General features: G+C 45.1%; 1 protein-coding gene across 5 annotated transcripts in view; it reads left to right on the plus strand.

The window, feature by feature from the left end:
* Positions 1 to 2,165: 2,165 nt before the first annotated feature.
* Elovl5 (ELOVL fatty acid elongase 5) overlaps positions 2,166 to 26,422 on the plus strand; it is a 62,647-nt gene continuing 38,390 nt past the window's right edge. The window contains exons 1-2 of one of the 5 annotated variants that reach the window (XM_034509097.2): positions 2,350 to 2,492; positions 6,706 to 6,887. Coding sequence is in view for 2 of the 5 variants with exons in the window: in XM_076937921.1 (XP_076794036.1) it covers positions 2,639 to 2,753 (115 nt within the window). In the remaining 3 variants the exon portion in view is untranslated. Of the gene's footprint in view, positions 2,493 to 2,579; positions 2,754 to 6,705; positions 6,888 to 19,920; positions 20,021 to 20,724; positions 20,782 to 26,422 lie in introns of those variants that run through there. The other 4 variants (XM_034509095.3, XM_034509096.2, XM_076937921.1 and 1 more) reach the window with 4 other exon arrangements.

Consider the following 26,422-nt stretch of genomic DNA (forward strand, 5'->3'; position numbering starts at 1 on the left):
GCAAATAGTCAAGGAACAAGCAAGACAATAAACCCAGATAGTCAAAGAACAAGCAGGGACAATGAACAGAGTCCCGTGATCACTATTTCTAAAGGACTTATCAGGATGACTAAGATATCTGAGCCTACTTCCCTGTCCTAGCCCAAAGTCATTTTCATCCTTACTATAAGACAGCAGTCATCCTAGATTCTAGTCAACTTTGAGATGTTCAGAGACTAACATAGACTTATATATCTCATTAGAGACAGGTTTCATTATGTCATGCAAATGGAGCAGTAGCAGTTTCAGTCATTAAAATTCAGTTTTATATTGAAGTTGTTAATTGTATTTTTAATTCAACTGCAGCTGCTATTGCAATAAAACAAATTGCCCAGGATATTAAATAATTTCTTCCTCATAAGTAATACTGAAGCAGCCTTCTTACATATTTGGAAGTGTATTATAAGAGATCTAGGCCCACTGATAAAAACTAAGAGCAAAATGTCTGGGTGCGGAGGATGCTGCCATAATTTAAAAGTAAATAGTGAAGAAAATTATTGTTTAATGGAGAAAATGCAATTTTTTGATATTACCACATGAGTGCTACTAAAGAACTATCTCAGATTACATATGATAACAGGTAAAAGGCAGGGATAGCTTCTCATAGTTCTCATAGTTCTGATGGCTAAGAATCCAATTCTTATGGTACCCAAAACACTTCTCTTCAGTTTTATTATTTAGTAAGCCTGGCACTGAATTGTAGGTATGTTTTTATTTGGGAAAAAAATAGTTAAGATGGGAAGTTATACAAACTCTGTGCTTTTCTTGAAGATTTACACTTGCATTCAAAGATACTAAAATGGGGGTAGCTCTAAGGCTGGTCATTTCACCTTGTGGAGTGGAGTAAATTTAGTTGCTGTGTCAGGGAAGGTCCTGCCTGCCTCTGATCGAATATGTAAATTACATACTGGAAACCCTAAAGCTCTGACCTGAGGAAGAGGAGAGTATACCTTGCTAACAGCCTTGAGGAGAGTTAAGAATTGTAGACAGGAGGGACACGGATGGTAAGTGGAGCTGAAACAGGGATCAAACATGGTGCGGCTGATTTCGTGCTTCACCCATTAAAAAAAAAATGGTTAGTGACTTCTTGTCACACCACAGACTACAAAGAACTGTAGGCAAATAATGCCCCAAACCTTGTAAATGCCATTGAGAGGAGAAACATGCGAGATTTGGTGCATTCCTTGCCTACAGATATTAGTAGTTCCTGGCATGTGAAAGCTACGAAATAATTACAATAAACATGGTGAATGCTAGGAAGCCAGGATGCACAGATAGTTCATGTATAGACAGACGTGCACTTATGGTTATAGTTCATGTATAGACAGACGTGCACTTATGGTTAGCGCTCCGCATGCTGTAGGGAAAATGGTCCTTATTGTTTGTAGAAATGAATGGCAAGCAATTGTTATTACTACAGCAATTTGTGAATGTTTAAATTATCTAATGTGTTTATAGCTTGTATACTTGTATTCCTAAGACAGTGGTCTGGGTCCTGGAACATTGCTGGTCCACAATAAACATTTTACCATAAATAATAAAAAAATGTTTCTACACTGAGTGGCTGTTTGGCTGTGTTGTGTCAATGGGTGTAATACAAAAACGGCACAACAAAATTTCTAGCTTTTGAAATAAGAGTTGTATAATACTCGGATGGAGGCCTTGAGTTAATCAAACAGCAGCGAGAACTAGATAGGCCTTTAAGTTTGTGCCCGAGTCCTTTTTAAGTGTTTAAATTTGCCCAGCTGAAAGACACAGCAATACATCATTACAAGACTGATAATTTCGTAGAGTAGAAATATCAAAACTCCCAATAGTGTGTGATCAACCTATCCAAGAATTAACGGTTACAAAGTTCCGAGTGATTTCTGCTGCTTCAATTTGTTCAACAGCAACCCCACCTAGGTTTTAGACCCTCGCTAAAACCGTGAAAAGGGTCCCCTTCAGAATGGTGGTGAAGACCGTTAGGTGGGTGGGCACCTGCCAAAAACGCCACGCCAGACCCTGCCTCCCCCCGCCCCCCTGGCTGCTGGAAAGAGTTCAGGGCATCCAGAACTTCACTGTGGCTATTGCGCAGACTCTGCGTCCCACGCAGGCTTATTAGGAAGAAGCGAGAAAACTGCCCCGAGACACGTGAACCACGGGGGACCAACCCTGGCCTCGGCTGCGCACCGCATCGGATTCTGGAATTTACAATCACGAAAGTTCTATCGCCCCAGGATTGGCTCTAAGGCCGCATGACATCATAGCGCTTGATCCTGCCTCCGGGCTCGGATTGGCTGGCCGCGCCATTGTGACGTCACGGTCAGCCCACGCCGGGGTTGAAGCTGCCGGGCGCCTTCCTCTTGCATCGCGGCTGCTGCTTGCTCCCGTTCCCGCGCCTGCTTGCACATCTTCCTGCTCGCGCGGTCCTGCTGCCGTCCGGTGCTCCTCGTCGCCGCTCAGGCCGAGAGGTGAGCCGCGTGCTCCAGGAACTTGGCGGATGCCGCGGCACCGGGGTGCGGCCGGTCTGCTGGCGCCGGGAGGTCCGGATTGGGCGGGGGGCCGGCAGGCACTGTGGCCGGGCGAGTGCGGGCCGAGCGGAGCTCCGCCGGGATGGATGCTGTCGCACCTGTTCGTGGGTGGCAGCCACTTTGGCGCGCTGACAGGCGTGGAGATCGCAGGGAGGGATGGCGGCGCGCTTGGATCTTCCTCCGAGCTTTCGCTGAGCGACCGTAAGAGCTGCCGAGGAGGAGCCCGCGCGAGTCCGTGCGGTACCCGGCTTTGGGGCCTCGTGCCAGCCTTTCCCTGCCTTTGCTTTGCTGCTGCCAGGGACGCCCGCTAGCCCTCGACCACTCCGGCGGGTATCTGCAGCCCTGTCTCTCCAGGGAAGGTGGAGAAGCGGGCGTAGAGCTGCGGGGTAACGGCCTGGAGTCTGTGAATTCATAAAGTGCGCTGCTCGGAGTTGTAGGAAAAGTGCCCTTTATTGTTTCCCTGCCAGCAAGCCTTTCCCTATCCTTGGGGTGGAGGTAGTAACGCCCAGAGAGAGAAAGAGAGGGGGGTGTTTCTTTTTAGATGATCTTGAAGCCCTTTGGCACCTTTGAACTTAGCGTTCCCGCTCAAGATTATGAGTTATGCTCATATCCAGGCGCCTTGATTGCAAACTTGAAGGATGCATTGGATGAATTTTCGTAAGGGGAAGGGGGCGATTGAAAGAATGCAACCCATGACTCATTAGCTGAAGGATACCGGAGAGAAGTCTGATAAGAAATTGTGGGGAGCGAGCAGCCCTCCCCCCAGCCTCGACTGTCTTTCTGTTTTTTTTTTTTTTTTTTTTTTTTTTTTTTTTTTTTTGTCAGTTCTGGTGGCAGGAAGTGTTTTGTGCAGTTGTACGGGAGGGCTAGTGTTGCCTGTTGGTTTTGTAATTTGTTCCTCTAACCGCTTGGCAGTTATAACCTGTTGGTTTGGACTTAACGTTGCTTGCAAGTCTCAGGCCACAGCCTTTGGGTCAGAATGTACAGATACAGCTCGCTTTGCGTTAGGTGAATGCGGATGCACACCTTAGATTTCCATCTGTGGTTGGGTACGAGTGCATTGTTTATCTGGTCAGCCCCAGTCCTGCCTGGTTTCTCTGCGAAAGCTCTGACCTTGAAAGAAGTGCTACTTTCCTTCGAGATTTTTTGCTGCTGATAACGTCACTGCCAGGAACTTCTACCGTAGGCCATCTCCTTTTCTATTTTCTTTTCGTCGTTTCAGTTTCGACCTGAAGGTAGAAAGGAGGAATGTTATATACTTTCATAGAATATAGGGTACACTTAAACACGAATGGGAAGCATGGTGGTTGGATTTTTCAACATAGGTAACTAGTAAGGCCAAACACTGTTCTTACTTGACTCCGTTTCCTTGTCAGCCAACCTGGTATCAAGAGACTATAAATGAAAGAACCCAACAGGAGGTCTGCTAAATAGTGGTTTGATAAATGTTTCTTTTTTCCTTTCCTAAGATTAACAGTGTTTCTCTTGGCCAGAACCTTAACCTTTGGGTGCCTGTAGTTTGCAAAATTCTTTCCCCCCAGCAAGTCTGCTCTGCCAGAGCCATAATTAACGGCTTGTGCTGCTGTTAGAGGTGAAGTACTCACCTTTGTGCTATATTTCTAACTTGAAATATACATACAAATCAAGGCAAAATTGCTTGCCTTGTCTTCCAGGAACTGTGGCAGAGTAGAGCATATGTGTTGCCTTTTTCTCTGACACACACTAACCTTCCCGGGGTGTCTGTGTGTGTGTTTGAAATTTTATATATATATATATATATATATATATATATATATATATATACATATATATATTCATTCTACTTTTGCCTGCCAACTCACAACACCATGGACCACTTCCTATTAGTTGCCTGTCTTTTCCTACATTCGTTCCCATTCAGATATCATTCACAAGTCTGCCTCTCCCCCGCGCCCTGCCCCCCCCCCCCATGCCTCTTTGCTGTTTTCCCTGCTGCAGGGAGTTGAACCCAGAAGTTTGCACATGCTCGGCAAACACTGCCGTTGAGCTGCTTCAACCCTGTTTCATGACCTAATGATAAGAACAGATTTGCTAAGTGTGTCTTTTCACATACCAGGGTCCTCTAGGGAGTCCTGTTACTCACCTTTTTGTTAAAAAACCCAGAACTAGCAGCTGGATGGTAGCACCTGCCTTTAATTTCAGCACTCAGGAGGCAGAGGCAGGCAGATCTCCAGGCCAGCATGGTCTACTGGTCTAGTTCCAGGACAGCCAGGGCTACACAGAGAAACTGTCTCAAAACACCAAGCCAAACCAAGACAGAAACCCGGAGCTAAGGCCCAGAGATGCCGACTTTCTGCAGACACGTAGCTCTGTCTCCAGCATTCCAGCCTCTCACGACATCTGTCTGTTGTTGGATTGTTTGTCTAATCAGCTATATGTCATTTATGTGATTGTGCTATTTGGTAACTTCAAATACTGTAACCTTGTGCTTAACCATCTTAAACCATCGAGGATTAACAATTGGCTGTTTCTTAAGTCTGCCTGAAACAGGTTCCTTTATTTATCCTATACTTGATTTACTTGTTTTAAGACAGGGTCTCATGTAGTCTAGGCTGACCTCATCTTAAGGGTTTCAGAGGTCAGCCCTCAACTTCGGATCTTCCTACGTCTATCTCTTGAGCACTGGGACAGTAGGGATAGGATAACATATCTGGTCTGGCTGTGCTGGCCATGGAACCCAGGGCTTTAGTAAGTTAGGCAGGCGGTCTGCCAATTGGGTATGTCCCCAGTCTGTGATTCATTTTTATTAACGTACTGACTTTCGTTAGCTGGTATGTGTCAAACGTGTGCATGGATGGGCTGTCTGGATCCAAAGATGAGTGGAGCAGTTTCCGATTCCAAAGAGCTTCTTGGTTTGGCTTACATTTGGAGCCCTTTTGGGCATACTTATTTTATACTATGCCAAAAGAGAGTCAGTGGTAGGTTTCTGGGACACATGGCACACGCCTGTCAGATAGTGCAGTACCTGATACTGCTGAATTGGTCAGGATGCTTTTGATTCACGAAGCAAAACCCAGTTCAGGTACGATTACCCTCACACCTCCGTAATGGCCTTGAAAGCAAGACCTTTGCTCCAGTTCACTGCAGTCCCGTTACAGGACCTTAGGCTCATTTTGCAAGATGACTCTTAGCAACTGCGGATGACCCCTTGAGGTGCTTTACTTTAAGCCCCTTTAAGCAGTAACAGGAAGAGGGATCCATAACCTGGTATCCATCCCACCCGTGGGTTGACTCTTAACCCCACCTAACTGGCTGCTGTAGCAGCTGTTAGGGAGGGCTTGCCTTAACACCAGCTTGTTGAAAATAAGAGGAAGTTTGGAGAGTGAACAAGTGTGGAACCACTGAGCAAGAAGGAAGTGCAGGTGACCGAAGCTGATAGAGACTGCAGAAGTACGACTTTAGTCTGGCCTTGATGTAATGATGAATAACTTACTAAGGTTGTGGTGTTGGACTGCTAGATCACTTCCTGAGAACAGACCTCAGACCCTATTAATTGATACCAGAGCACTCTCACTGTATAATAAGATGTTCAGTTCAGATACTTTCCCAAGGTCACAACTCATGAAGCCTGGACGTTTCTGGTGCCAGATCCTGTTTTCTTTCTGGAGATGTCCTGTAACAGGATACTGCAAGTTGGGTTTTTTTCTCTCCCCCCCCCCCAAAGGAGTACATTGAGTGCTGTTCTTAGGAAATAGGAGTCTTGTCGGCATGTATAGCATGGGTTGGCTAGGATGGAGGCTTGGAATGTGGAGAGAGCCTGAGAATATGGAGAGGTAACAGGCTGGCTCACCTCACACAGTAGTGCATGTGACAGACTGAAGAAGCACAGGCTCCAGCATGGTTCAAGAACAGCAAACCTGTGCTAGTTAGTGTTAGCCTTTGAAAAGGCAGGGCCGTTTAAGCCCTGGTGGGTAGAACTGGCTGTGTTGTTCCTTATCTTCACATACCACCAACATGAGAAATTAGCTTTGAGCCCTGGTCGGTCGGTCGGTCTGTCTGTCTGTCTGTCTGTCTGTCTGTCTGTTTTTACCCTTTCTCTCACTTTAAAAATGAAAGGTTACCATTTCTTAGTTTCAGTTTTGCCAAGAATAAACCCTTTGTTTCTGTTTGGCAGTGGATAGAGAATGAAAATTGAGATCTCTTAGGTCTCGAACGGCAGGACAACTGGTGGAGGGATTGCAGCAGTGGAAGCAAGCTGCTGTTCTTTTTTGACTTCTGGAGCTTGGAGCTTGGAACTTGACTCTAGCTGTTTCGGCCTAGTGAAGCAACGTGTTAAAGACACACACCTGGCCAAATGTGAGTTTCTGTTATAGGGCCCTTCCTCCCATGCCCTGATTTCAGCCCATAAACATTACTGTCACCAAGCTTTTTGGTTCCCATTGGCATTTATTTTCCCCTTGGGGACATTTTTTAGTTGACTTGAGGTCATCCACTTTAAGCATTGTGTGATCCCTGGGTTTAAAACAGGCATCCTTGGTGAGTCTTTAGAAGTTTAAATTCCAGCCTAGAGAGAACACTTGGCTTAGGAAGCCGAGGACTTGTTAGATTATCAGAACCCATGGCTGGGGCTGGGTGAGGGTGGAAGCTAGGGGCTGTGGCCTCCGTTTGTATTCACAACACGAAGAGACATTAGTAACCAGATCCCTGGAGGCCCCTAACTATCCAGACTTGACACCACAGAAAGTTATAGGCCGATGAGATACCCTGTTGTCTCCCAACCCCAAAGGACAGCACCTGAGGAATAATGGTATAGCAATGCCCTGGCTTCCACAAGCCCACAGGTGCACAACTACAGAGAGACCAAATTCCTGCCTTTCCTGTCCCTTCCCCATCTGTTGTATATGAAATTCAGTTGCAGTTGTATTCAGGTAGTAAGGGACACCCTAACACTCCTTATTGCCAGATAGACGTTAGTGCTTTTGGCTTAACACCGCACATTGTTTGAGATCTAGGGCGTAGCATGTTGCTGTTATTTTTGTTGTAAAATTTTCAGTGTTGAGTCTGTTTTGCTTTTTCTAATGAGAATAACCATTTTCTTAAAAAAAAAAAAAAAAAAAAAAAAAAAAAAACACTTGTGACTTTTAAGTGTACTCTTAGTTACTGTATGAGGCTAGAAGTCCCTCCTTATGCTAGTGATGGTTTCTACTGGTTGATTTCCACTGTTGCTGTTTCCTCCTGGCTAATAGTTATTTCTTGTTACTAACTTCTAGGAAACCATCTTAAACGCGCTTCATTGGAACCAGGCTGGGGAATTGGCCTCTCAGGGATGTGTTTTGAGTTTCGGAAGCCAGGGGTACTGTTCCCCCCCTTGTCTCAGCACAGTAAATGCTGTGACAAAGTGATTGTTATGAATTCTCCTTTCTTAAAGAATATTCTCAGGATACCAAATTCAGTAATTACTCCTTTGTTTCTCTGGGGTTTCAGCAGTATGGTGAGTCCCCAGGGCTGGTGTTCAGGGCACACCTGCTTCTTTGGAGAAGGAACAAATTAATATTTACAGAGGTTACTGAACCCCAGTCAGCTGTTTTGTTAGCTGATTTGAACAATTGAAAATTAGCATTCGCTTCTGACAGAACTTGGGAATGTCTTGGGAATTTAAATGCACTTTAGGATCTGAGATACTTTTAAAAGAACGTCTTGCATGCATCTAAGTAAGAGAGGCTGTAGGGCGCGTGTTAAAGTCGGTGCCTTCCGAGTTAGCACCCACACACCCATGTAGGCTTCTGCACTTACTGATGTGTGGGCTGTCATGGGTAAGTTACGCCACCTCCCCAGATCCCAGCTTATGTAGAGAGTTCAGAGGCTAACTGCACCCACTTTGAATGGCACTGGATCCATCGGTGGTATGTGTGAACAGTAAGTGGGGTATTGACTGGTTATTGCAGGAAAGAATTCCCTCTGTACAGGATGTCACAGCAACAGACTAGAAGATGTCCTGCTTCGGAATAAATTGTGCCATGGCTTGGCAAGGGCGTACACCCATGGGTGTGTGCTAAATGGAGCTGTTTTTTTATTTTGTTTTGTTTTTACCCTGAGCCACTTTGGTTAAGTGTTCAGCATAAACTAATTCATTTTCAGCTAGCTCACTGGACCTTATAAGGTAAGAGTCTAAGTTTTACAGAAGAGAAATAGGGTTTAGGAATGTTACCTCAGTGTTCGGAGTTTCATGTAGAGCCAGGGCAAGTGCTGCAGAGTCTCTTGGGCTTTTGCAGTGCTCTGACCCCTAAGGCCCAGTCAGCTGCATGGACAACCCTGCTTCAGAAGGCAGAGCAGGCAAGTGGAGTTCATGTCCATCCCACTGGTAACAACATAAAGGTTTTGTTGACAGTAACTAAGCAGAGCTTTAGAAGTGGACAGGGAATAATAACCCTTGTGGTCAGACAAGGTTATTAAGAGGGGGACTTTTCATTTCTCACCTCACTCCCTTTTTAGATAGTCTGAACATAAGGCTGGTCTCTTTGGGCAGTCAGTGTGGCGCTGGTGTAGTGTCTCAGTGGCAGAGCACTTGCTTAAGGTTGCCCAAGGCCCTGATTCTGTTCTCACTACTGAGGGAGAAAAGATGCAGACACAGGACTCTGCTAGTCTGAGGAGCCTGTGTTGAGAAGCCTTGTATCCTCCTGTCTTGCCTAGGAAGTTCTGGGTTACTGTCCTGATGTGGACTTGGCCCTATTAGGTTTCCTTTACAAAGGTGTGAGGTCTGGGAGGTGTATGCCTCACTGGGTAGGAAAGGCACCCAGGTTCCCTAGGGAGTGTGCTCTCCATGCCCTGAGAATGGACATGTCTGCAGTCGTTAGCATTTTGAGAACACTAGGTCATTCTGCTGCCTGCACTGTTGAGAGCTACTGTGCTGGGCTGGTGGTTCAGCCGGAGGCACCTTCTGCCCCTTCTGTTCTCTTGGGCCCCCTCCAGCTTCTCAGAACTGAATCTTCTTTCTAGGTGAGCATAGGTTTGTCTAACAGGACTGAGATGACTTGAAAATACCTTTGTTCCTAAAATAAAATCACAAGTCATATGATAGTTTATATATTAGCAAGGAATCTGATAATAAAACCATCGTGACCTTGGGCCACAATCTGTAGAAGAGATGAATACATGAATACTGTTATGTTTGCTTTAAAAAAAAAAAATACAACATTGCAACAGGCTTTGAAAAATACCCTGCACGTTTCAGTTCTGAGTGTACTGCAGTCACCTCTACACGCTGGCAATAGCTGTGAGATAGAGATGTTTAGTCGAATTTTAACAAAGAAATGTGTTTTCATATTACATGCCTTGGGTTTCGCAGGCTCAAATGGAAACCTTTTAAGTCATTTTCTGATGAGGGATTGTATAACTCTTCTGCCTCTCCTCTCTTTTAATTTTAACTTGGACCGTAACACAGCCTTTGTACGCTTTGTACAAATTATCTTGGAGAACATTAGAATTTATTTTGAATATTCAAGTGATCACATCAGCCATGAGACTGCAATCAGATAGGAATTTTAAATAGCTACCCAAAGAAGAAAATTCTGGTTAAAAGCAGTGAATCTTTTCCCTCCCAGTAATTCATCTCCCAGTCATTTGCAGTTGCAGCCTGTTGGGTTAGCTGTTTACAACAGGACTGAGGTAGAGCCCAGTCCATCTGAGCCTGGCCTCTAAGGCAGCTGTCGGAAAGGAGGCAGCTGGAGTTGTCTTGATGTCAGTTGAAGGTCTTGGCTGTTGTCTTCTGTACAAGTGCACTTCACACAAGAAGGTAGTTACTCTGAATCGGTGGGAACGTCTCCATTGAGACTTTTTCAACAACTATTTTATTTATTTACATTTGAAATGTTGTCCCCCTTTCCTAAGATCTGTCAGAACCTCCTGAGCCCGCCTCTAAGGCAGCTGTTGAGTAAGGGTCTTAAGATCTGTCAGGACCTCCATGTCCTTAGACAGGCTATGAATACTGCAGTGGCTTCATTTTCTAGACAAGTAATAGAGTTTGGTGACCCCACAGGAGGCCGGCTGTGACTAGAGAACACTGAGGCCATCCAGCCCTTTCTTCCTCTGCCTTCCTCCCTCCCTGCCATTTTGGTGGTACTAGGAATTGAACCCAGGACCGAAGTCATGTATGAAAGCGCTCTGCCACTGAGCTACACTCCCATGTAAGGTAGCTGCTGCTGTGTTGTTGGTTTTTTGTTCATTTGGGTGGTGTTGTTTCTGACACAGAGTCTCATACACAGCCCAGGCTGGCCTGGGACTCATCATGTAACTCCGCAGGTCCTGAGGTACAGGCATGGATGTACCACTGCATCCCAGCCCAGGCACTGGCTTTTCATTGAGCTGTAGAACAGAAGTTGAACTTCTCATGGTTTTGAGAAGCGGAGCTCTGGACTCTAAGATGGAGGTAAACATTTGCAGACGTTGTCATAGCTCACGGCTGATGTGCTGGTGGGATCGCAGAGCTGTCCACTCACCAGTTGCTACTCTCAGTTATTAATGTCTAGGCCACCTCCTCTGAGCTCCGGGTTGCTAACTTCCCGCATCTACGTCTATGTGGGCTGTCACCAAGAATTCTGCTATTGTGCTGTGTTGTAGGGAGCATTAGTCTATACTAGTTTGCCTAAGACATTATTAAGCCAGAAGCAGCTCTCACCTCAGCCACTGTCACTCTGCCTACCCTGTCAGTCACCAGGTGTGGTCCACTCGGGCCTGTCCTGTCCCTGTCCGCTGCTCGGATGTTCTCAGCACATATAGTTAGTGACTGCAGCTTCATTCTGCCTCCCTTCCGTCTCCCTTGTGGTCTGTTGCCAAAGTGGCTTTCTGGCATGTCGACAGGATCATTTTGGTCTAGTGTAAAAGGTCTTCTCAGGCTAGTCATAGTTTGGACGCTTAAGACTTGTGTTTTCCCCCGTGTTCACTTACTCCCGTCTCTCTTGTCACGTTTTGTTTGGATAGCTTCCTCGTTTATATCTGTATCTATTCCCACTATTTAAAAAGCTAAGCAGAATGGTAACTGAAAAGCCAAGGCAAACCTCACCTTCTCCTTGAATCTTCTGGCTGAATTGGGTGTTCTGACTCCTTGGCTGTTTGACCCAGAACATTAACCTCTGTATGTCTCAGTTTTCTCTTACAAAAATGAGAGTGACCAGTATTTTTCATCTCACAGTTTCTCAGAGTCTGCCTGGAGAGGCTTTCTCTGTTTCAGAAGCTGTGCTTTCCGGCTGTAGCTTAGGTAACCGGCAGACAGATGCACAAGCATCTCCAAAGCATCCTTCCTTCCTTCAGATGAGTGCTTTACTCGGCACATGGCCGTGTGAAGCTGATGGGACCTCTGAGAACTCTGAGCTGTGTGATACTTCACAGATGAGGAGCCCACCCTGTCAGGGAACTGGGCCAGGTCTCCAGGCCAAGCGAGTAGAGCATCAGCAGCTTAGACCTTACGCTAGACATTCATCCCACCCACCAGGGGTGATGAGTGCTATTTTAAAGGTGTTGTTTATGTGCATATCACATTGTAAGCTGCAAGGTTGAATGTGCCTGCGATAGAACAGTCTGATGGCACTATTCCCAAAGAAGTCATAAAGTCAAGCTGTTGTGTAAGTACTAAAGGTGTCCATTATTAAAATAATATCAACTTGCCACCCTTTGGAACTTTATTTTGGTGTGCACCAGGCCCAGGGTAAGGGTGGGCAGAGCTGGATTAAGTAGCCACAAGGCTACCTGGTTCATCAATTATGCATACTCACTCACTGTGAAGCATGGCGCTACCATCTGAGGAGCGTGGGTCCTAGCTGGGTGCTGGTGGTGCACATTCTGAATCTCAGCACTGGGAGGCAGATGAAGGTGGATATTATTAAATTGAAGGCCAGCCTGGTTTATAGAGTGAATTATAGGCCAGTCAGACTCTCATGGAGGACAGCGACAGAGTGAACACATTAACTTAGTGGTGAAGCCTCTGGTAGGATCATGTCGAGTGCCAGGGGACAGTCATGGATACTTTCATCACCTTGGAAGGCCAGGAGGAAGCAGGAAGCCGTCTGGGAGAAAGAGGAAATGGTCATGCTGTTGGAGATAGGGAGGTATGTGAGGAATGAGAATCAGGAAACCTGTGAGGGAGGAAACCACCAGTGTGAGCCCTAGGGCTTTCTAAGTAGTCTGAACATTTTTCTGGTTTTGAACAGTGAATAACGGTGCAAGTCTTGAAGGCAGAGCAGCTCTGTTTGAGAGGGGCTGCATAAGGACAGTGGAGGCATGGTGATGGTGATAGCTTCAGTTAGACGGTACCTTTGGTAGAAGCAGATAAATCTTATCAATCCATAGACTTTAGGGACGGGAGAATTTAGAAATAATCTGGCCTGTTATAATGACTCTGGAGTTTGCATAAAAATTCAAATGGAGCAATACAAGAAACTTCTCTCAACCTCCTTATGTCTCTGTTGGATGTGCTATTTTGGGAGAGTAGGGAGGGTGTTGTGGACATGGTATTTTAATTGTAGTTTTCTTCTTTGGACTTTTTCATGTATGTATGCAGTATGTTTTGATATCTCCCAGAGCATCCTCATCCCACTCCTGCATCCACTCGGTGCCCACAGGATACACATGGATGCAGGGCCGTCCACCAGATGGGTACCTTGCCGGGGGCCAGTCTCTGAAGACTGACGTTCCATCAGCTGCAGTAGCTAGGGAATGGGCCTCAGGCTCTCTCTCCTCTTCTCATGCTGGACCGATGACTGGCTTGATCTTGTAGAGTTCATGAACACAATGGCCTTATTACATTTAAAAAACAAAAAACAAAACCAAAACAAAACCCCAAAGCAAAACACCTTTTTACAAGGTAGGGTGATTTAGATGTCCTGTTTAGGGCCAAGCAGGGTACAGTCATTTACTTTTTCAGTTGTGGGACTCTGTTTGACCTCCACTCTTTACAAAAAGAGACTTCTCCAATGAGGGCTGAGGGCTGCATTAATCGTAGTTAGACAAAGGGTTACTAAGTGCTAGAGCAGGGTCTCAGGCTATTTATTTTAAAAATGAATTTATTATTATTATTATTTTATATTCGTTGAGAAAGGGACACAGGAGCGTTTCAGGGCTTGGTCTCAGGTTGTCACTTTACATATGGAACTATTCTTTGCCTCTCACTTGGTGTTTTTGAAATTGGGTCTCTCGCTGTAGTCCAGGCTGGCCTGGGATTTGTAGGAGTGAGCCACCACCTACAGCTTCTGTGGGATTTTAAAGAAGTAGACTGATTTCTGGCCTGGAGAGTTAGACATAGGAGGTGGGTGGCTTTTGAGCTGACTCTTAAGAGCTGAGACTGTGTGGAGCTCCTACTGTGTGGAGGGGCTATCCTGTGGAGCACCTGCTATGTGGAGGGCCTACTGTGTGGAGCACCTACTGCGTAGAGCAGCATGTGAGCTCTTAGTTGTGACTGAAACTGGGCACCTCCAGGAAGTATGAGTTGCGATCAGAAACCCTGAAGAGCTGTAGCAGCTCCAGCTGTAAGCAGCTTCAGTGGTTTTTTTCAGAGTTGATTGATTTGATTATGTAATCATCAGGACTGAGGACTCTGCTTTGCATAAACATGTGGTACAAAATGGCAGAAGTTAATTTAGGACCACTTTGGAAATCTGTCCTAATCCCAAGCTAAAATTCATTCAGCGATTGTGTTTTGGTTGGTTGGTTTTGTTTTATTTTTAATGGGATTCAAGTTTGCAGCTCCAATAGCAGTTTTTAAAATTGAATATCCTTAAACCATATAATACCGAAATACACTAGTTTGGTCCTTACATGCAGAGGAATGTCAGTAGGAAAATACTAAATGTCTTTGCTTTTCATAAGTAAACTATTATGTTTCTCTAAGGGCAGCAGTCTGTACAGCAGAAACGCAGTCTGTGGTGGACAGTAGTACTGAGTCTGGGTGCTGAGGTGTTTCAGTCGGCCTTGGTTGGGATTATAAGGGATGCCGGCGTGGGCGATGCAGCGTTCATATGTGAAGGGTCATGGGGTGAGGGGCTCAGGCAGAAGCGTCTTGGGTTCATTACACATTTTATGTGGAATCAATTTTTGGTCACTGTACATTTAGAAACCTTTTACTGTTATCATTTTTTTTTTTTTTTTTATGATTCTAGTTATGTGACCTCTAGTTTAAGAAGGTGGGTCACAGAAAAGCCTTAAGTCTACTTGGTATGCGTCAGTCCCTCAACGTGTCCTGACTACAGTAGAGATGCGGTTAGCATGAGGTGTGTGGGCAGTTGCCATTGTTGTGTGACACATAGTTTCACAGTAAATGTTTATAGAATAAGTGATTGCATATTGTGATAGGCACCCCTCCCTTTCTTCCTAAATTATTTTTGTTGTAATTTACAGTATAGTGCCCCCCTCCCAAGTGTTTGAACCAGTGTTTTATTGATTTCTCATTAAAAGCAAAACTTTGGGCCAGGCTAAACTAAAAGTGAAAACAGTATCAAGCCCATAATGTTAGCATCTTCATGGGATCTCAATGATGATTGCTTTCAGATACATTTGAAGACTTTACCAAGCCTCATCGTGGCACACAGCAGTGCCCTACTGACTCAGCTAGAGAACTGTGTCTTGTCTGCCTCCTGCTGCAGCTCCAGCCACTGTCTCTCTAGGGAGTAGAAGCCAGAACCCTCTGGGTTGGGTTCACAGAGTGCTCAGTAGCTTGTCTTGCTCAGTCCTGAGACAGCTTCACCCTTCTGTCAGCCTGTCCAATTCTCCGTTGCCCACGACTCTAGAAAGCCGGAAGCATGCATCCACTGAAGGTCTGTACCTGCATGAGCTCCAGTCTTTGTTCTCCAGCCATCTGGTTCCCCACCCATCTTTCCAGTCTTGAGCTCAGTTTGTTATCTAGGAGAATGTGAACACTGGCTCGTCTATGTCAAGGGCCTTGGCTTTTCTGCCTGGGTTTGGGGCGATGTTGGCGAGGGAAGGGAGTCTTCCTCCCTCCCTCCTTGTTTCCTTCCCTCCCACCCTGCAAGGTCTCACTATGTAACCTTGGTGGCTTTCCTGGAACTCTAGACCATGCTGACCTTGAACTCACAGAGATCTTCTTGCCCGAGTCTCCCAGCTGCTGGGGTTAATGGCGTACACAACCATGCCTGGCCTGAGTCTTTCTCATTCTTTACAGTTGCTCCCCTTCTGAGGCAGCCTGAACTCCTACTTCCTGGTGTCTCTGTTAGTTATGCCTTCAGCTTGTGTCTGAAACACCGTCTTCCCCGTTTCTACTACTGTCCAGCCTCAGCGTAGGATGCCACTTCTCCAGGAAGCCTCCCCCAGTCTCCTGTATGTGACACCCACTCTCAATCCAACAGACTGTATTCTTGAGTTAGCTGAACACATAGACATCAGGTCCCACAAGATCAGAGCTGTCCCTACCATATGACAGCAGACCTCTGACCTCAAAACACTCACTCTCCCCTCTGTCTCATAAGCCAGATGCATTGTCACTGCTATCTAGAGCGGTGGTTTTCAACTTTTCAAGGGCTGTGGCCCTCTGTACAGTTTCTCATGTTGTGGTGACCCCCAACCATGAAGTTATTTCATTGCTACTTGATAACTGTAATTCTGCTACTGTTATGAATTGTATTGTAAATACCTGATATACAGCACATCTGATATTTGACACCTCCCACCCCATAGGGGTCGCTACCCACAGGTTGAGAATCACTAATCTAGATCCTGCCCTTTTGCACTACCTCTAGCCAGGGAGAAGCTGCCTGTTCCTTTCACAGGGACTAGAAAATCACCAGAAGAAATAAGATTATAGCTTAGCATTTGTGGTGAACGTGCTGTCTGTAGACAGACCAAATTACTGATGCTCTGAGCCTTTTAGTCAGTGGTTTTACAGGCTGTGTGGCTTTGTCTGTTGTCTTTGAAATTTAATACCTCCATTTGAAGGCTGGCCTCACACCCCAGTCAGTGATGGTTTTTGCTCATGCTCGTCCCTATCAAATGATGTAAGAAAATGTGTCCTTGCTGGTTCAGTTTTGAATACTGCCCGTGTGTCTCTGCTTTCATCCTCACCTCATCCAGAGGCTCCTGGGTTATTTGCAGGCTCTCACCGCTGACTCCTGTACATGCACATTTTTCTGTCCTTCTCAATCACCCTGCCCGTCTCCATTCTCTTAAAGCCTAGGCCTATATTCTATGGCAGTTTACCTAAGCCTGGCAGCAGGAGCTGGGCCTTTGTACTCAACCCTGCATTGGAAGACCCTGGTCCTGCAGCCCTTCCCTCTGATGTCAACATCTTGAGCCTGCAAATGCAGCTGCTTCAGTGGGCCAGCCAAGGTCACTGGGGGTCAGAGGCAAAGCCTGTGTTGCCTAGATACCAGGCTACATCTGCCGTCTCACTTCTGATAACAGTACCCCTATTTTTTTTTTAACTAGGAAAGTAAGTAAATGCAATTTAATTAGTAAGTTAAAGTAAAGATGGTGGCTCTGTGGCTCTTGGCTGCTTTTGTTCATGTCCATGCAGGGTTTTCCCAGAAGCCACTCTGACTCTGGTGGTCCCTTTCCTTCTCTGAACAGCTCAAGATCACATGTTCTGCCCTCTGGGTTGGGCATCTAACCTTACAGTGAGTCAGGGAGGGAAGGAATCCTAGCTTGCTTGCTGACGAGTGCTAGAACAGAAGTGGATGCTGTCTGTTTTTAAATTCTTGGTTTCTTTTGTTTTTCATAATTAAATTGATGTAGTAATTAAAACTAGTGTTTCTCAAGGAATAGGAGTGAGGACTGTTTCACAGCAACTGTGGAGTGTTTTGGCATTAGAACTTACTCTCTGTGGTACCATGTTGCCTTCCTACCGGTCTGGAGATGGCATTAATAAAGTAGTTGCACGTGTCACCGTGAAAATCACTCTGATTGCAATCATCTCTGCTTCTGGTTCATCTCCAGAAAGGGAAATAGGGTTGAAATGAGAGCCAACCCACTCTTAGGGGATGAGCCAGATTTTCTGTCCTGTCTTTTGCCTTTGGGTTTGCTTAAATATAATTTCTGTGTTGCAGACAGTGGGCTGTCATTTACAGTGATCAGTACCCCTATGAGACAGAGTCCCACCCTCCCCCCAGCCGTGCTGCAAGCATAGGCTGAGCACAGCCAGGCTGAGCTAGGACGTGAGGCGGGCCTGCTCTTCACTGCCAGTACATGTCAGCTGTATTGTTCTCTATGAACTGTCAAGATTTTTTTTTTCTACCTTCAAATCATTGTTTTCCCTTAGTAAGATTGTGTACCTGGCTCATAGGCATCACCCTATAATGTTTTCCAAACTAAGAAAGCAAAGAGAAAATGTTTTGTGTTGGGAAACTCACAGATATCCGTTCTATAGCTGTGTCCTGGTGGAAACCTTCTGAGCTTTTATTCATAGCACAAGGGGTGTACCGTGCCCAGCACAGCAGGGAGTGTGTGCACTCAGATGCACAGTGTTTTACAGTGACACTGTGTCTTACAAAGGAATACATTTCCAAACCATGAGCAGCATGCCTGGGGAGATGAAATGTCACTTGCAAATTCTTATTTTGGGGAGAGCAGGTTGTGTGTTCTGCCTTGCCTTTCTGTTCTCTCCTGCTTTCTTTCTTCTCCTCCTAACTCCCTTTCTCCTTCTTGTCCCCATCTCTCTTTCTTCCCTCCCTCTCCCCTACATTCCCCTTTTTGTCTCCATATATATGTATACATATATATTACATATAGTTTAAATTAAGTTAGCATACAAAAAGTAATGAGTTGTAATAAAGCATCTTTTTTTTTTTTTCTTTCCAAGACAGTATTTCTCTGTGTAGCCCTTTCTATCTCAGAACTAGCTGTGTAGACCAGGCTGGGCCTAAACTCAAGACCCACCTGCCTTTGACTCCTGCGTGCTGGGATTAATGGTGCACATCACCATACCTGGCAATAAAGCTTTTCTTCAGTGTGTGTTACTGTATTGTGCTCTTCCTCATCATCCTTTGAATGTGTTCTTTTTGCAGTAAGAGTGCATTAGCTAATGTCAGCTTAGCTCAAGGAACTGTCCAAGAGTGTCCTAACCCACCAGAACTAGTGCTGTTTTGACTAAAAAGAACCTTCATATTTTATGCCCACACAGTAATGTGAAAGTCAGCTTGGTATTGTTTAATTGATCATGTTGAGTTGTCTTTAGTCCTGTGTATGTGGTTTGACTCAGCAGGGAAGTGGTAATGTGACTCTCAACGAATACCTTTAATTGTAACATACTTAAGTTCTGTTATTGCTACCTTTGTTTTCAAAATGATTACTTCAGTAAATTTAAAGTATTTGAGTATTCAGTTTTTAAACCTTGTGCACATTTATCTACTGAAGGCAGGTGTTAAATAATTATTCTTGGGGCTTAAAGGCTGAGCAGTTATGACCACACACTGTTCCTGTGGGGGACTGGAGTCAGCTCCAGGGTATCCAAACACACACACACACACCCTCTCAACACCCAAACTTACAAATAATAAACCTAAAAAGAACCCTCATTTGGGGGCTGGAAGAGATGCCTCAGTGGCTAGGATCTGCTCTTCCAGAGGACCTGAGTTCAATTCCCAGCACCCACATGGCAGCTCACAACAGACTGAAATTCCAGTTCCAGGGGATCTGGCATCCTTATACAGACAGACATACATGCAGACAAAACACCAATGCAAATTAACAAAACAAAACAACAGCAACAAAGCCCAAATAACCCTCACTCCCTTTTTGAGTTTTCTTTATTTGGGGGAGGGGTGGTGGTGGTGGTGGTGGATATTTAAGTTTAGAAACTAAATTTTCAGTATCATTTGGAAATAAAACCTTGGAGAAAGGAATATCACCGGAGCTACTAATACAACAGTTGTCAGGCATTTTGCTTCATTTACATATGCTTTTAAAAATTATTGAGCTTATGCAGATTATATCTATTGATGTTTAGCCTGTCAGAGATTAATATTAAATGACTTTAAAATTGAATTTTTAGATATTTTTCTCATTACCTGACAGCATAAACAATTCTCTTCATGGGAAATGTGCTTTATAAAACAGCAGAAAATTAGTACACTCCGGAACGCTTGCTTTTGCCTGTTTCTTACATGCCTGCCTTAATAAAACACGCCTGGATCCTCTCAATCTGCTGCATTCAGAAGGTTCAGATCTCACACGCGTCGTCTCTGGTGAGAGGGAGGTGGGAGAGTAACCTTTCAGTATCATGAAAATAGTTTGTTCTTTCTGAAAGGGGTCCAGAGGCTAGGGTGACGACTGCATGCTGAGAACCCCTCTGTAAAAGCTCCTCCATGTTGCGGTTTTTAAAGAGATCTTTCTATTTAACTGCTCAACGATGGCTTTTTCATTCAGCCGCTCTTACTCTCCTTTCTCTCCTCTTAAGATTCCCGATGTGTGCTGCAGAGTGTGTGAGCACCTCCTCCACGGTGACTTTCATCAGGTAGACAGCAACTTTGGACTTGATCACATGACTGTGTCTGTAGGTAGGGTAAGATTCACTGTTACTGGGTTGCAGTGCTGGCTGTGGGGATATGTGCCGTATTGTAGAACTGTGGTAGAAAAAATATTACAGATCTGAGCAGAAAGAGGCAAATAAGATTAACATGATCATGTGTGTTGGGGTGCACTTTTTATTATCCCAGCACTGGGGACAAAGAGGTAGGTGGATCTCTGTTGTCAGTTTGAGGCCAGCCAGAGTTAGAGAGACCCTGTCTAAAAAACAAACAAAAAGATTTCATGTCATTGTAGCAGTAATAGGTTTGTAAGATATCTTATTTTTATTTTTGAATTTATCCCTTCCCATGGAATATCTTTGCTTCATAATCTTTGGACCTTAAAGTTGGCTGAAAATCACTTAAATATATATAATCTCTTTTATTCAGGCTTGGTGTGGTTTACTGTTGATGCTGACGAGTGACCACCTTTGTTTTAATACTAAACTGCTGCAGGTCTCCCCCTGATCCTGCTTTCTGTAACTATTTAACCCTTAATTCCCTGGAAGAAGTCTTGCCAGTCTGCCTGGTTCTGTGCTTAGTCCATTCCAGGGCAGTGAGCTCCTGTTTCTAGTTGCTAGGTTCTCTACTACTCAGCCTAGTTACGGAGGCCAGGACAGACCAAAGTACAGTCACCACCAAAGGCCAACTTGGTGAACCAGGAAGTTTTACTGTGGTTACTTACAGGGGCAGAACAGCTAACAAGCAAAACTAGGAGTGTGGGGCACACTACGTAGCCTGTACCTTAACAGGTGAGGTGGCTTGGCTGACCCAGCAGTTCACTTATCTCTGCTATTCAGATGGCTGGGCTTTTCTTAAAGTCTCTGGAGCTTGGCTTCTGAGAGTGGTCACTCCTTCTTGAACAGGGAAGGCTCTAATGAATCCTGTCCGTTTCAGGGACTTCTGCAGTGGTTTTGAGTCATTTTTCTGTCTTAAGCTTTCTTGTAGGAGAGAATGTTTCAATAGAAAGGAAATTGCTATTATATAACACTCTGTCTTAGGCACCGGCCCCCCATACCAGCCAAGCCTGTTTTGTTTTTAAGTGAATTTTAATAGCCAAAGAGTACCTCATTATTTCTTTTCTAAAGTTTTAATTAACATTATTGTACTTATTTAGAGAGTATACTGTAGACATTTGATACATGCATACAAATGTATTGTGATCAAATGGCATTGAGATCCTTCAAACCCTTTTAGTTACTTTAACATACAGATAAACTATCGTAAATTACAGCCATTCTGCTGTGCTACAGAGCACGGGAAGCTGTTCTCCCTTTCCGACTGTACTTTCATACCTAGTATCTGATCTGTTTCTGTCCCCTCTCTCTGCCCTTGCTGCTGCCTGAAGGGCTTTGGGGTTGATCTGATGAGAGCACTAGGGAATGAAAATAGGGAATAAAGAGACAGACGGACGGATGGTCAGACTGACGGACGGACAGACGGAATAAATAAAGAGACAGACACACACACAGACAGGGAGAGAGAGAAAGAGAGAGAGAGAGAGAGGAGAGAGAGAGAGGAGAGAGAGGAGAGAGAGGAGAGAGAGAGAGAGAGAGAGAGAGAGAGAGAGAGAGAGAAAGAGAGAGAGAGAGAGAATATGTGAATGAGAATATCTGGGATCAGATACAAGCATTCTAATGGAGACCTTCAGCAGCCCTGAAACGTAGCAGGTCTCTGGAGGAGAGTAGTCAAAGGCTGCCTTCATCCCCGAGGCCTGTGGCTTATGCTTTTTGACACACTGTTAACAGCTTTACTAGGACCTGGGGAAGGCTTTGTTGTTCCCATAGGTGAGGCATTGGCCTCCTTGACATGCCATGCTCATGTCAAAAGTGTCTCCTTAGCTCATCCCCGGCCCACACTTTACATTCCTACCTTTCTTTTTCTATGAAATCAACATTTAAACTCCCACGAGTAAAAACACTTAAGTAGCTGTCTTGGTGCTGTGCCTGACTTGTGTGTGTCCCTGACTTGTGTATGTGTCCCTGACTTGTGTATGTGTCCCTGACTTGTGTATGTGTCCCTGACTTGTGTATGTGTCCTGACCTGTGTATGTGTACCTGACCTGTGTATGTGTCCTGACCTGTGTATATGTCCTGACCTGTGTATGTGTACCTGACCTGTGTATGTGTACCTGACCTGTGTATGTGTCCTGACCTGTGTATGTGTACCTGACCTGTGTGTGTGTACCTGACCTGTGTGTGTGTACCTGACCTGTGTGTGTGTACCTGACCTGTGTGTGTACCTGACCTGTGTGTGTGTGTACCTGACCTGTGTATGTGTACCTGACCTGTGTATGTGTACCGGACCTGTGTATGTGTACCGGACCTGTGTATGTGTCCTGACTTGTGTATGTGTACCTGACTTGTGTATGTGCCCCATTCCACTTGCTTCTTCATCTTGGCTCTTGCTTGTGTGCATGTCTGTGTCTTGCTGAGGGTACAACCTAGGCCATTTACACGTAGAGAATAAATGATCCCTGACCAGCTAAATCCTCAATCTTTGGCATTATTATCTTGATACCCTTGGAGATATGCTTGGGATGGGACCTCCTGCCTCCTCTGGTGGTTCTGAGTTTTAATTGGGGAGTGTGGGGGGGGGGGAATCCTTCCTTGCAATTTTCCTACAGTAACAGCATCATTCCTTTTCCTGTGCTCACTAGTGTTTGCTTTTATCTTTTTAATCATAGCAGTTCTGATTGGCAGGTGGTGATTTCTCAGTTTCCTTGGTGACACCAAGTATTTTTCATGTACTTCTTTGCCCCTTCCTTTTGAGAAATGTCTGGTCAGATTGTTTGCCCACTCTTTGAAAAAAGGATTAATAAAAAGAATATTTCACAAGTGTGTGTGGTCCTTGCACAGGGGCCTTGCCGATCTCTGTTTCATCCCAGTGTTTTGCGGTAGCCGAGGTGAATGTTGCCCCTTTTTAACATTGAGAAATCTGCTTTCGCTGTTGAGTGATTGGGTTTGGGACAGTCCCTCGTGAAGCATTTTCTTCAGTTTGGCTGGTTGTCACTAACAACAGCTCTTTGTCTGTCTTGTTCCTGACCTCCGTTTCCTGAAGGCTTACCCTGCCCATGCCTCTGTCAATGCAGGTATGTTTTACTGTCTAGTTTGCTTTATCGCTGAGAATGAAACTGGAGAGACAGGAATGAAAAGCAAGTCTGGTGATGTACATTGAAAGTGAGCTTTGATGGACAGACAGTTTAGGGGCTGATTTTTCAGGTTGGTTAGGATCAGGTTGGGAGTTAGAGTGATGTTTGAAGACAGAGTGCTATTCATATGGACACTGAGTTTGGCAGAGTATGGTTCTGCTAGTTATTTTTTCCGGGAGTCAGGCTCCACAGGTGTGGTGTCAGGAGTATTCCTGGAATGGCTAGCTGGGATCCATTGGGCAGGTAGCCTTTGAAGAGAGGCAGTAAAGGTAACATGGGAAGTGGAATATGAGTGAATTCGTGGAAAGGGGAGAATGCAGACGAAAGTAGAGGGATGAAAAGGCACTTTATAGAACAGGTCCGTGACCCCACATTGATGCTGTGCAGAGGACGGGAAGCAGGATGTTGAGGAGACCCCATACTTGGGAGTTTATTGCTGCACTATCTGTAAAAGCCAGGAAGTGGAACTGACCAACCTGACTGTCAGCTGAGCTGAATGAAGAAAATAGGATATACACACACAGTGTGATTCTCTTTAGCCTCTTGGATAGAACTGGATAATACGGATAGAACTGGAGAGCAGTATGCAAGGAGTAAGTTAGTCACAGAAAGCCAGTCACCCCATCTTCTCATGTAGACAAGGAAGCTAAAAGGTGAAGTTCCTAGAAGTGCTAGTAGGGTGATCCAGGGCTTGGAAGGGGAGGAGGGAGGGAGACGTGGGGACAGTGTTCACAGGTGCGGTGAGGGGGGAGGGATAACTTGTCATGTTCTGAGCCACAGAACAGCCGTGGCTGACATCAGTGAAGTATGTAGCATAGCTACTAGAGACTGTTTTGGGTGTTCTTGGTGTGAAACAGTGCTATGTCTGAGATAATGTGTGTATGGTTACCATGACAATCATTACATGTTGTATATACGTGCAGACTCTCACACTGTACCTTGCAAGTGTATAGTTATTCTGTCAGCTAAAAATAAAAAGGTCTTAAGAATAGACAGTGAGTGGGGGAAGGGTGAATTTCTACTGGTTTACATGGTACACGATTGATGGTTGTAAAGTTTTAGCACAATGGGTTTGGGTGTGTTCTCGGTGTTCCACAGACACTGCTGTTCTATTGCATTTCTTCTTCCCAGGGGGAGACCCTGTACCTCAGCTCTTCCCCATCTATGCACCACTCGTGACTTCCTCGCTTGCCTCCATGTGGACCTCTGCAGACTTGCCTGCTGCCTCTTTCAAATGGCACATGGACCGTGTCTGTGGCTCATCTACTCTGTCGTGTCAGAGTGATGTTTGAAGATAGAGTGCTATTCAGAAGAACACTGAGTTTGTTTGGCAGAGTATGGTTCTGCTAGTTATTTTTCCTGGGAGTCAGGCTCCGTGGGTGTGGCGTTAGGAGTATTCCTAGAATGGCTAGCTGAGATCCAGCCTGACTAGAAAAGCAAAGCTGTGTGGGTGGGGCCAAAGATGTAGGTCTGGTGGCAACAGTCCCCAAAGTAGACTGGATCCCTGGAGGGCTCAAGGAGAAGGGCTGCTAGGAACTTGTGTTTAAAGAGAGATGGGTGACCAGTTTCAGGATGGATGGTGGGATCCCGAGTTAGAGTGCCTGTGGAACCATAAGTTCAGCTAAATGGGGTCACCCCACTTTTTGCCACAGATGAGGTTTATAAGCAGCAAGGTGAGAAGATTAAATCTGTTCTAATTTTAGTGGCGGTTAAGAGCTGGGCAGCCAGAGTTGGATCTGTCTTCCACCCCGTACAGGCTCTGCAGTTTCTAATGTATGAGTCTCTACTTTTGTAAATAAGAAAAATAACCCTTTATAGGATTATCGAGAAGATTAAATTGAACAGTTTGTGTGTGGTGCTTGGTCCTGAGTGTTGGGTGGTAGCTCCTGCTGGGATTGTTACTGGTGTGTTTCTGTTATTGACGGTTCCATCTCAAAGCCAGCATCAGCAAAGGGAGAGTGTTCCGGCTTCATAAGGAAATCTTTTTAACTCATTAGCAAAGTATTACTGTCCATATGATGCAGTATGTATGTGATGCTAGGACAAATCAGATCAGAGTTAATGCCACCTCATCCTGTTAAACCCAGAACAGCCTCTCTTCCTACTTGCTAGACGGTTTTCTACAGTGAGAAAGACTGTTCTCAGACAGAGGGCCACTTGTCACCACGAGGCCGTTATGACCCAGGTTAGTTAGTTGCTTATAAATTGAAACTGTTGTGTTCCAGGACACTTAGTTATTCTATGTGTAGCAGGTAGAGGGCATTCGGAGCATGTCCTCTGACATGGGTATAAAGTTTCTCTGTGATCAAGTCAAAATATTTTCCTTTTCATTAGCACCCATACAGGGACTGGAAAAATCAAGCTGTTTTCTATTGCTTTAGCTCCTCTGATAACTAAGGACATAAACAGAATATGGCTGATTCAACTGTTGCTCACCAGGGCCTCTCCTGCAGGATGCTATGTACACAGTTAGGAAACCAGCCGGGAGACTGCTGTCCTCTTAAACACAGAACACATCTGATTTAAAAAGATCTGGGACCCTGTCTCTCTCTTAGACCAGATTTACAGTTGCTTCAGAGGATTCCTCTCTTTGAAGATCTTTTAAGGTCACCAGTCTACATTTCAAAAGCCAGATGACCTAAGAGTATCTGTAACACACCTTTACAGAAAGGGGAGGTTGTGGGTATTAAAGAAAAAAAAAAAAACAATTTATGGTTTAGAACTGCTCAGTTGTTAAGGCCGTTTGTTGCTCTCCCAGAGGACCTAGGCTCAGTTCTCACAGTCCACACCAGGTGCTCCACAGTTCCCTGTAGCTCCAGCTTTGTGGATGTCTGCTGAGTATGGATGGTTTTGGTTTTGGATAAGAAGGAGTTGCATTTGTCCAACAGCTAGCTCTTTGAGCTTCAGGGAGAGAAGTTCTCTCCTGGCCAGCATCTTGTGCTGTACTCCCTAAAAAAAAAAAGTCTGACGCTCATGAAAGGCATCTTCTAAGACCATTTTACAGTTTCTTTTATTAAAATTTCCCTGATTTCTCTAGGAAAAGCTATTTACAACTTCTGTACACAGATGGGGTCCTCTTTAAATCTTCTTAATTTTCTCATGGGGACCCATTGGTTAAGCCTTGATGGATTTCATGTTAATGTCATCACTGGCTTTCCTTCATTTTGTTACAGTGAATGGTTTTTCTGATAGCTCAGATTGAATGTTGCTGCTTGGGGGGAGCTGGAGTAAAAAGCTCGCAT

The sequence above is a fragment of the Arvicanthis niloticus genome, chromosome 7, assembly GCF_011762505.2.
Source record: "Arvicanthis niloticus isolate mArvNil1 chromosome 7, mArvNil1.pat.X, whole genome shotgun sequence".
NCBI lineage: Eukaryota > Metazoa > Chordata > Mammalia > Rodentia > Muridae > Arvicanthis > Arvicanthis niloticus.